This window comes from Dama dama, chromosome 12, assembly GCF_033118175.1.
Source record: "Dama dama isolate Ldn47 chromosome 12, ASM3311817v1, whole genome shotgun sequence".
NCBI classification, from domain to species: Eukaryota; Metazoa; Chordata; class Mammalia; order Artiodactyla; family Cervidae; genus Dama; species Dama dama.
This window is the reverse complement of record NC_083692.1, coordinates 79,790,980-79,802,138: the sequence shown is the minus strand read 5'-3', so window position 1 is coordinate 79,802,138 and position 11,159 is coordinate 79,790,980. Positions and strand designations below refer to the sequence as shown.

General features: G+C 58.3%; 1 protein-coding gene and 1 non-coding gene across 2 annotated transcripts; one reads left to right on the top strand and one right to left on the bottom strand.

Annotated features, from left to right (window-relative positions):
• Nucleotides 1–10,383, bottom strand: MMP14 (matrix metallopeptidase 14). The gene is made up of 10 exons (XM_061157744.1): nt 10,011–10,383; nt 5,934–6,082; nt 5,544–5,666; nt 4,894–5,201; nt 4,188–4,349; nt 3,743–3,903; nt 3,222–3,360; nt 2,948–3,098; nt 2,369–2,484; nt 1–1,997 (listed from the first exon to the last, which is right to left on the bottom strand). Exons 1-10 carry the CDS (start codon nt 10,113–10,115, stop codon nt 1,663–1,665), a joined length of 1,749 nt encoding a protein of 582 aa, XP_061013727.1. The 5' UTR covers nt 10,116–10,383; the 3' UTR covers nt 1–1,662.
• Nucleotides 3,445–3,516, top strand: TRNAC-ACA (transfer RNA cysteine (anticodon ACA)). The gene has a single exon. It is a non-coding gene; the product is annotated as a tRNA-Cys (tRNA).
• Nucleotides 10,384–11,159: the final 776 nt, after the last annotated feature.

The following is an 11,159-nucleotide window of genomic DNA, read 5'->3' as shown; positions in this document are numbered from 1 at the left end:
GAATGTGAAACACTGTTTATTCTTTGTGGAAAGGTTGAACAAGGTCAAAAATGTCCTTAGAGGGCAATGACCCAGCCCCGCCCTGCAGGTTCCTGGGGTCGGATGCCTCTGCCCCCCACCCCCACCCCACCCCATGCCCCTTGTTAACAAAAAGGAACGATTTGAAGGGAATTCATATATAATAATTATAATAAAAATATACATTAAACAAAACAAAAACCCCAAACAAGACAACTTTAGCCGAACTGCCAGCACCGTTCACCCCACTTCTCCCACCCCCCTGCCCCCCAACCCCTGACATCCCTTTCCTCTCCCTGCCCCCACAGGGCCTCTCACTCTCCCAAGTCTCTGGTACCATGACCACCCTCGGTGGCCGAAGGAGACTTCAGATGGGTGGGCTGGGTGGGAGTGGGGGCAGGACACCTGTAGCAAGGGCTGAGTGGCGGGGGGCATCGGGAAGTGAGGGGCTAACCTGACGGAAACGCCCAGGCCGGTGCCCCTTTGCAGAAGATGGCTGAGGCAGGCTGATCCTCAGCGCCCTAACTAGGTGGCTGCTCTCATAAAAGTCCCGAGTCACCGATCCCCGACGGGCCCCCTCTCTGCCCCCTGCCTTGCCCTCCATGCTGTCTGATTGAAGCCGGGGCACCCAAACAGGAGCAGGTGTGACTTTCTCAAGCCCTTCCTGAGAGCGCCAATGAAAAGTGCCCTCCCCCGGGTACCACAGCCCACCCTGTGGCGTCCCTGCCTGGCGCTCAGCCATCCACTCCTGCTGCGCCTCCCTGGTTTGCCTTTTGCTCCTGCCCCGTCCCCTGCCCTTGCGCCCCTACCCCAGCTGCCTGCATTATAAGCGAGGTTCTTTCTCTGTGGCCTCCAGGCTCACGCCCGGGGCTCCTGGGCCCCCACCGTGGTGGCTGCACCCCTGGTCTCAGCTCTTCCAACCTTGACTTCCCCATCCGAAGCTAACGTTGGGGAGGGTAGGGCTGTCGAGGGTTTCTGCAGCCCCTGTTTAGTCCTAATGGCTCAGGCTCCTTCTGTGGAAGTTCTCAGGGGCCGGTGGGGCAGAGGCAGATGTTTGTGGAAAGGACTGGCCCTCGCTGAGTTTTCCTCCCAAGGTCTTAGGGTGGCTGTGCAACCCACGCTCTCTCACTCAGGGTCTCCTCCCACCACAACAGGATTAGATTTCTTTTAGCCAGAGGGAGTGGTGGGAGGCTGCCAATTGGGTCCACCTGGGGGCTGAAGTGCCCAGAGCCTCCTGAGGTCAGAGTTCAGAGGTTAAAGGTATGTCAGGGAATGGAAAAGGGGCAGATGACCCCATGTGACCTTTACCAGCGAGGTCTGAGGGTCCTGCCTTCAAGTGCAGAGCCCAGACATTCAGATGGGGCTGAACACACACCAAGCCATGGGGGCCCCTGAGGGGCAGGGGCTGGGAGGGCGGCCCCTGCTCAGTCCCCGGGGGGGGGGGGGGGGGGGACCCATCTAGGGAAGAAGCAATGCCAGCGTGGAGGGTGGGAGAGGCCAGTCATGGGACAGAGAAGAAGGGAGGCGGGGAGTGCTGGGGATGGGGCTCGGGACGGGTGGGAGCAGCCCACCCACCACCATCTGCTGCCACTGGCCTTCAGAGGCAAAGTCCTCGTGGTAGGAGTGGGCGGGCGGCCGTGGGGGTCAGACCTTGTCCAGCAGGGAGCGCTGGCAATATAGCAGTCGCTTGGGGGTCCCGTGACGTCTGAAGAAGAAGACGGCGAGGCCCACGGCCAGCACCAGCAGCAGCAGCAGCACAGGGAGCACCACCGCGGCCGCGCTCACCGCCCCGCTGCCTTCCTCGTCCACCTCGATGATGATCACCTCCGTCTCCTCCTCAGTCCCCTCGTCCGGCTGGCCCCCCGACGACGGGCAGCCCATCCAGTCCCGCAGGGCTGACTTGGGGTAGCCCGGCTCAACCTTCAGCTTCTGGTTGTTGAATTTCCAGTATTTGTTCCCCTTGTAGAAGTAAGTGAAGACTGCAGGGTCAGCAAGAGGGTGGCGTGGAAGCCGCGAGGTGGACGTGGTGTCCGGAGAAGAGCCAAAGAGAAGACGCAGAGTGGAAGAAAACTGTTAAGTGTGTGAGCCCGCTGAGTTCCTCTCCTGACACTTCTGAGCACCCGTCTCCTCAGCTCTGAAGCCAGGTGACTATAGCACCAGGCTGAGAGAGTGGGGCAGATAGAAGGGTCTGAAGCGCTGGAAGCACCTAGGGCCCCGCACGTGGCAAGGGCTCCCCGGTTCTCAGCATCATCCATTTTCTAACACCCAACACCCTCGGTCTTTCGTCCTGCTCTTCCTTAACTCCCCGTTCCTGTCCTCCCTTCACCCACACCTCCTGTGCCCCTCTCACCTTCGTCGCTGCCCATGAACGACCCTCTGGGAGACTCAGGGATTCCTTCCCAGACCTTGATGTTTTTGGGGTACTCGCTTTCCACTATCCTGAGCTCCTCGTTGAAACGGTAGTACCTAGGGGAGAGGCGGGGAAAGGAAGCGGTTTGACGCTGGGCACATCCTCCGAGGGGAGTGACCTGGGACTGAATTCACCAGTGAGCAAAGGGTGGGGGGACAGGGGTTTTGACTAATGAGGGCCTGCAGCTGAAGGCAGCGGAAGCTGGGGGTGGAAGGGAGGGCCCAGGCTGCAAGGAGCCACCAGCAGCCCTTAATGACAGTGCCTGGCAGCTGGGGCGGAGGCATGGTGCTGGGGGCAGGAGGCGTCAAATGACCAGGTCTAAAATGATGGTGACCGGGTCATATCCCACTCAGTCAGCACCCAGTGGAGGCTGCCTCTTGCTAGGCAACAGCGGAGGTTCAGCCAGTGCCTTCTTCAGGGAGACATCTCGGGGGGCAAGTAGATCTTCCACTAGAACTGAGGGAATCTGGTGGTGGTGTGTGACGAGGAAGGCCTGCGGTCAAGGGGCTGAGGTCTTACTTGTTTCCTCGGAAGAAATAGGTCTTTCCGTTGGGCATCCAGAAGAGAGCAGCATCAATCCTGTCAGTAGGCAGTCCTCGGCCCAGCTCCTTAATGTGCTTGGGGTAGCCAGGCTCCAGGGAAGCTTCGTCAAACACCCAGTGCTTATCTCCTGGGGTGGGGTGGGGAGGGCAGGATCTCATTCCACCTGGGGTCTTTGGAGGAATCAAGTGGAACATGCTCCTCCAGGGAGACCTGCCCCGCACCCCAAGACTATGGCAGAATGTCTGGTTACCTTTGAAGAAGACAAACTTGCCATCCTTCCTCTCATAGGCAGTGTTGATGGATGCGGGTAGGCCCCGCCAGAATTGGCCGATGGGCATGGGGTATCCATCCATCACCTGGTTTTTCCTCACGCGCCAGAACCAACGCTCCTGGGAGGCAGTTCATTCAGTCTTTAGCTTTGTCCTCCAGCTCAGGCCCCAAAGCTCCCCCACTGCCTCAGTTTTATTTTGATTTCCCTGGTGGCTCAGACGGTAAAGCGTCTGCCTACAATGCGGGAGACCCAGGTTCAATCCCTGGGTTGGGAAGATCTCCTGGAGAAGGAAATGGCAACCCACTCCAGTATTCTTGCCTGGAAAACCCCAAGGATGGAGGAGGCTGGTAGGCTGCAGTTCATGGGGTCGGGTCGCAAAGAGTCGGACACGACTGAGCGACTTCACTTTCACAGTGTTTGTCCTCCTGCTTCTGTGCCCACCCTGCCACCCGGTTATAGAGCCCTTTTGTCCCCCACACCAGCCCACTTCTTCCTCTTACCTTGAAGACAAACATCTCCCCTCGAAGCATGGCCACAGTGTCAAAGTTCCCATCACAGATGTTGGGCCCGTAGGTGGGATTTTTGGGCTTATCAGGGACGGAAGGCCTGGAGGTGGTCCTGGGTTGAGGGGGCATCTTGGTGGGGAATCCTGACTTACTCCCTGGAACACGAGGGGTACTTCAGACTTTGGCAGAGTAGGAGGAAAGGACAGACACATGGGCAGAAAACACCTTGAGGGGGGAGACTGAAGCAATCAGCTGGGAAAGGACAGAAAGGGTGGGGTCAAAAGTGGGGGCGATGGAGGTGGAGTCATGGGGCGGGGGTTGGGGGGTGGGGGACGGGAAGACTGTAGGGCATGAGGGAGGGGAACATGCCCAGGCCAGAGAGAGCTGGAGGAGACAAGGAGCAGAAAGAAAGGAGCAGATGTGGGCATAGATTAGTCACCATAAAGTTGCTGGATGCCCCGGCGGTCGTCATCAGGCAGCACGAAGTTCTCTGTGTCCATCCACTGGTAAAAGGGTGCCATGATGGCCGAGGGATCGTTGGAATGCTCAAGGCCCAGGGCATGGCCCAGCTCATGCACAGCCACCAGAAAGATGTCATTCCCTGGAAGGACGGGGCTGGTTATGATGGCAGCCTGGGTCCCTCCCCTGACTCACTGCTTCCCCATCAGAAGTTTCACAGTGAAGCCTGCCTGCCAAATTTTCCACCCGAAGTGAGCAAACCCTGAGTTCCAGCCTCATATTTGGCAGATGAGGCACGAAGCCAGTCAGCAACTCTTCTGGATAGAGGAGAGACTGGCCAGATCCCAGTCCCCGCGAGGGTTGTGTTAAGGGAAGCTGAGGTCCTATCTGGGCCTCAGTTTCTCCCAGGAGCCAGATGTGACATTTGCCTGGAAAAGTGGCTGATGCAGATGCTTCAAAGTCTTTGACTGGGAAGTTAATTATTGGGCGAGAGAAGGGACCAGATGTAAATAGGCCAAAACAGGATTCCTGCTTTTCCTTGGAAGTCAGACCAGGAGATCTTTGTGGTTCCCAACAAGCCCTGTGATTTGGGGGGGGTTTGAGGTTTGAGGAGGAGGCCAGAGAACCCGCATGCAAACGACTCTTGACTCTCTGAGGGATAAGAGATCCAGGGCTACCTCGCTCACCATTCAGATCCTCATTCCGGACAGTCCAGGGCTCGGCAGAGTCAAAGTGGGTGTCCCCTCCAATGTTGGGGCCTGGGAAGTAGGCATGGGCCAGGAAGCCGCCCTCGCCATCGAAAGGCGTGCTGTCACCATGGAAGCCCTCAGCAAAGAAGATCATGATGTCGGCCTGCTTCTCGTGGCCCTCACGGATGTAGGCATAGGGTACCTCTCGGAAGCGCAGAGGCGTGGCACTCTCCCACACTCGGAATGCCTTGCGGATGGCCTCGAATGTGGCATACTCGCCCACCTTGGGGGTGTAGTTCTGGATGCTGAGGTCCAGCCACGTGGGGAGAGGATGGGAGCGTGTTAGGGGCAAAACTCTCCTTCCCTGTACTCTCCCAGGTCTGACTGAGCCGCCCAGCCATCTTTGTCTGACCCGGCGTGTCCTGCCGTCTCACGATGCCTCTGCCCCAAGAACTGAGGGCCTTCTGGCCCTGGAATATACCCTCCAGGGACTGCACCTCTCTCCAGGATGGGAGCCATTTTCCTCCCTACTCCCCAGGATGCTTTGCAGGAACAGGTGTGAGTAGGGGAGGGGGCCTCTGAGTCTCTAAGCATCCCTGGTAGGGAAGGGTAACGTGTGAGAAAGGCCGCTCGCCTGTTGGACTCACCAGAAAGTGATCTCGTTATGCTGCCATTTGAGTCCCTGGATGGCATAGCGCTTCCTTCGAACATTGGCCTTGATTTCAGCCCCAAACTTGTCTGGAACACCACAGCGGGGGCGCCTCATGGCCCTGGGGTGGGTTGGGGTATGGGGATTGTGGTCAGGAGAGTACATGACAGAACAACGTCGGTCTTCAGAGGAGAGGGGCAGTGTCTGGCCCCAGGGTCAGTGTGGGGAAGAGTCAAGATCCTGAGGTCCGGGTGAACAGGAGAGGGTCAGGATCATCTTGTGGGGATGAGGTACGGGGGTAGGATCAGGCATTCAGGTGGCAGCCTCTCTGGTGCTGGGTCATGTGGGTGGGAACTGGGCAGAATTCCTGCCAGGTTCTAGCACTTACTTCATGGTGTCTGCATCAGCCTTGCCTGTCACTCGCAGACCGTAGAACCTCTGCATGGCAGCGATGGCAGCTGAGAGGGACTGGGGTGAGCGCTGTGTGTGGGTCCGCAGGTCTCCAGGGGGCAGGTAGCCATACTGCTGCAGCCAGGCCTGTGGGGAAAGGGGTGTGGCCTGGAGCATCCCCACCTGGCCCAAGGGAGCCCCTGCCTCCTCACGGCACCTGGAACACACGCTTGGCTTGGCGTGGAAAGGGCCATGAGCTCCCAGCCTGGCTCTGGCAGTGGGTCTGGAAGAACTCCCAGGCTGGACCCAAACTCTGGCCCAGGTCCTAGTATGGCTGATCCTCTTGGAGGGGAGGGGAGCCACAGCTCTGCGCTTTGGCTGTAACTCTTCTGATGGGAGCCCTGGTGGTTTAATTGAGTTCTAGGATGTCTTCTAAGAGTCGAGATCCCTTCCAGCTCTTTCCTCCTCTGTGTCAGTGTTCTTGTAAATACAGCATGTTCTACCTGAGGCTGGGGTATGTCCCATAGTAGATGGAGAAGGGAGAGGCTGAGGGGGCTCCACTTTGAGGCCTGGCACAAGGTTCTCCTGGGACAGGCATGCCTCCAGGATATACACAGTTCTGAGATCTTTTTGGAAGGAGGGCAGAAAAGAAACTAGGGCTCAGGCTGACTGTTGATAGAGGAAGCTGGGGTCTTTGGAGGTGGTGGGGATGTGACTAGACAAAGAGCCAGGATCCTGCCACTGTCTCTACCCAGGCAGAATGAGATCGAGGATTTGGGACCTAACATCCCATTTAAGGTTCTCAAAAGAGGGAGTGGGAGATTGAGGTGGTGGTTAGCATTACGGTTAATATTTTATTTAGTACTTTGGTGACTGTTGTTTATTTCAGGTATGATTTGAATTGTTCATAATATAAAGGGTGGCATATTGCCTTAACATAACGTTACATTTTCGGTGTTTGATTGAAAGGTACACAGACTGCAAAACCCTGTTGAGGAAAAAGTCAGTTTATTGTAAGAACAATAGAGTGTTTTCTTAAGGTTGAAAAAACTAAATGAGTCAAGTTATACATGGAACATTAACATGCTTAGAGCCTCGATGGGGAGATTCTTCTAACCCTGACTCTAGTCCCTGCTCCAGCTTTGCCTTCTTAAAAGAGTCCAGGGTTGGGGGCTGCAGGTTCCTGGGATAGGAACTTGGAGCAGAGGTGCATCCCCTACTCCAGGTCATTAGGATGGCTCTGCAAGTGGCCCTTCCCCTTGAGGGCCAGGCCTTGGAGATGGAGCAGTGCGCTTGCATTGGGGCTGGGGGTGATTCAGGAGCAGCTGACTGGGGACCTGAGCCCACAGGGGCAAGAATTGCAACATGGTTCTGGGAAGTGATCCCCCAAGGCTGATGACGGGAGTTAGGGATTGAGATGTAAACAACCCAGCTTTTCCTCAGCCAACAGGCCTGGCCAGAACAACCCCAGCACCACCCGCTCTGAGAGCCCCTCCTCGGGGTGGGGGAGGGGGAGCAAAGTTTAACCTCTGGGGAGCAGAGCAGAAGGCTCCTATCCCGGGCTGCTCTCTGGGGAGCTCTGAACCTGCCCTGACCTGTGCTGACTGATGCCACAGCTAGTGCCTGCAGGAGACCTGCTGTGGCCCTGTGCCCAAGTATGCAGGAAACTCCCTCTGCCCCTGGCCTCACCTGTAGGGTAGACACACCCCTGGGCTTATGCCCTCTGTTAGGGGAGCAGCTGCTTCAACTTTGAGAAAAGATGGGAATGGCTCACTGCTGTTGGAGCTGGCAGGAAGATGGAGGTCAGCCCCCGAACCCTCAGCGGGGCAAAGCTCCTAGGGCAGGATGACAGAAGGGAGGGCAGCAGAGAGGTGGGGGAAACCCACATCCAGGAGCTCTGGGATTTGGGATAAATCCCTCATGGCGAAGCGTCTTTCAAGCAGGCAGACAGGTCTGAATATTCACACCCACCCACCCCCACCCTATCCAAATCCAGTAGAGAAAGGTGGGGACTTAGTCAAGAAAGGGACTTTCTGGAGTCAAGAGAGCCGCAAGTCCTGGAAAGGAAGTGCCCCCCATTCCTCTCCTCCTCCCAGGCCTAGGCTCTGAGCAAAGCAAGAACCACAGAGGAGACTATGAGGTCTGAACCACAGAAGAGAGGACTCTTGTGTCTGCGGCCGAGTGGGGGAAGGGCCAAGTGCCAGACTGGCCAAGGGGAGGAGTGCCCTCCGTCCCGAGCTGGTGCAGGACTCCGGAGGTGCTAGAAGGGAGCCGCCGCCTGAGGCCTGGGCCACCCCAGCTCTCTCTCCCTCCCTCCCGACAGGCCCGGAGAGGGAGCAACTCGGTAGGGTCAGAGAACTCAGTTGGCTGGCTTTGTCTTGAAAATCGAGAGGTGCAAGGTATTCCCCTGGGGGAAGTCAAGGACAGGGAACCCCTTTCCACTCCTGGGCCCACTTCTCTGGCCTAAGCATCCTGGAGAGGAGCTGGAGGGATCTCTGGCTCTTCTGCAGGCCCTGGATTCCAGCCTCTGGGCCTGCTCCTCCCTCCTTCTGCCTCCCACCCCTCCATGGCTCAGAAGCAAACGGTGGTTCTGGCACTGTGACTGCCCATGACCCACTTAAAACACAGCCAGGTCTGCGGCCCCTCCTCTAGGGGACCTAGTGGGGCAGGGGAGGGAAGGAAGGCAGGGCTGGCGAAGTTGGCAGCGGGAAGCCCCCCAGATGCCCAGGCTCCTTTTGTTAGGAGCTCTCCCCTTTAGGCCTCTGATGAAGACTCCAGGCCTGGAAACAGGGTGCCTCCTCCTGGACCGAGTCAGGCTTAGCCCGGGCAGATTTTCGCTCTCCCTGGTCGCCCCCCTTCCGAGGGCCACACTTCTGTCAGCTTCAGATCCCTTCAGGACAGAGAGAGTGTGTTCTTTCTGGAGAGGTTTCCTCCGGGGAGTGGGACCAGCGCCGGGACCAGGAGGGAGGAAGCCAAGTCCAGATCCCCTCCCCCTGCTCAGGGGCCCTTCCCTGCCCCTCCCGACCGCACCCAGGCCTTGGCCGAGCTGAGTGGGTTGGGATGGCCCAAAATAAGAAACTGATCAAATCCGTCTCCCACCTTCACCCCAAAATAAAAGAGAGAGAGAGGAAAAACTTTCTCAGACAACTCCCACGCGGCTTCCTCCCGGGCCCGGTGGGCCAGCTTCGGGGAGGAGAAGCGGGGAGCAACCGAGTCAGCGACCTGTGCGGGCGCCCTGGGCCAGGCCCTCACCCCTCTCCCCGTACAAGGCCCCCAAGTCTCCGTGCAATTAACACAAAAAAGCAATTAACCAAAAAAGACTAAAGGCGCCGAAGCGGGAGCAGGGCGAGGAGGCGGCGGCCCGGTCTAGCCCTCAGCTCACAAGGAGAGCTTTGTCCGGAAACGCGGGCCAGGGCGCCAGCGCCGTGACCCTCGACGCCAGGGCTGCGGGCCGGGACGCAGAGGGTCCTCTCGGGGAGGCGGGGGTGGGATGGGGGCCGGGGCCGCTCCGCCGTCCACCCCCGACCGCACCTGGCAGCCGATGTGTCCGAAGAGGGTCGGGACCGCCCGGGAGGCGGCGGCGGAGGGCGCAGCGTGGGGGGCCCGGGCCGCGATCCCCCGAGCCTCGCGGCCGGCCGAGCGCCTGCGAGCTGGAAAGCTGAAGGAACAACAAACTAGCACTGGACAAGAAACCAGGACAGCGCGGGCTCTGAGCGGAGTCCAGATATTTATCAGGCTCCCGACCCGTTCCAGAACTGAGCTTAGAGCCCAGGGGAGCTGGGGAGGGGTGCGGAGGGGGCTTCGGCTGGAAAGCTCTTCCAAGGAAAGGAACGGGACAGAAAGTCGGCAGCGCGCAGTGGGGTGGGGGGGTGGTTGGAGGAGGCAAAGTCGATGGACTTGAAAGTTTGGAGATGAGGACGGAAAGGAGAGGAAGTGGAGAGGAAGGGGGAACCTGCAGGCCGGAGGAGCCGGCATCCCGAGCGCTCGCCCCTCCGATCCGGGGCTGTTCTCTCGGAGACCCCCGGGCTCGCCTCCCCGGGCGCGACTCCGGACAGGGCCGGAGGAGCTCACTTACTTCGGGGCTGAAGCTGCTCTGGGCAGAGCTGAGGGAGGCGAGCGCGGAGGCGAGCGTGAGCACCGGGAGCAGCAGACTGCAGGCGGGTCGTGGGGCGGGAGACATGGTCCGCGACTGTCCGGGCAGCCGGGCCAAGCGGGCTCCGCGGCCGGGCCCAAGCCCTGGGGTCGCGCCGCCACTCCCGCGGGGCGCCTTTGTCTTCCGTAGGCACTGAATTTGGATTCCCAGAGCGCTGTCCACGTGGAGATGAGGGGATCGGTCTTGAAGGCGCCTGTTTGCTCGTCCCCTCTTTCCCGTTTTTTGATCTTTCTTCTGCTTAGTCGGCGAACTGGATTGCGAGCCCTCTCTTGCTCTCTTCTCTGGTCCCTCCCTTCTCCCACAGCCTCCCTCCGCCCCCGCCCCTATGCCCTCCTTTCCCTGTGCGGACGTGGTTGTTTCAGCCTGAATCCAATTACAGCCAAAAGTCGGGTTAAAAAAAAAAAAAAAAAAAAAACTCCTAAGTTGCCTTTCTGTGGTGGAGGCTGCCATCTGCAGGGGTTGAGGCCAAGAGCGGGGGGCTTGGGGGGACTCAGGGGACGGGATGTGGGACACTTTTTCCTTCTAAGCATATTTTGGGTGGCTTGATTCCTCTGCTTTCAGCATTTGTTTCACTTCCGTGGGAAGTGCTAGGCTCAGTGGTGGGGCAAACAAGGAGCTCAGTCTGGGATGGTGGTGGTGGGGTCTTCTATGTTCAAGAGATCTGGTTTGGGGGCTTGTCTGCTGGGACCTGTGGCTTGACAATATCGAATTTTTTGCCCCTTCTTCTTGACAACCACCTGTCCCTCCCGTGTAGCGGGGTGGAGTGGTGGTGAATGCAACAATAACAAAATGCAACTACCCACTGACAAATCCCACAACAACATTAGACCTGGGGTTCCTGTCTTTGTAGAAGGACACATGTGCTCCCTTTATTATTGTCTTTTGCGATCTACTGCCCCTTAAACTACAGCGGGAAAGGAGTGCAAGGCCATGGCATCTGGGGGAAGACAAATGAAGTTTGGTAAGATTGCAGAAAAGAGGGGCTAGGAGTCAGGACTATGGGGGTTCCACCTCTACACTGGAAAAGGAGACAGTCCCTTAGAGAACATACCCTCCTCCTTCAAGGGCAGC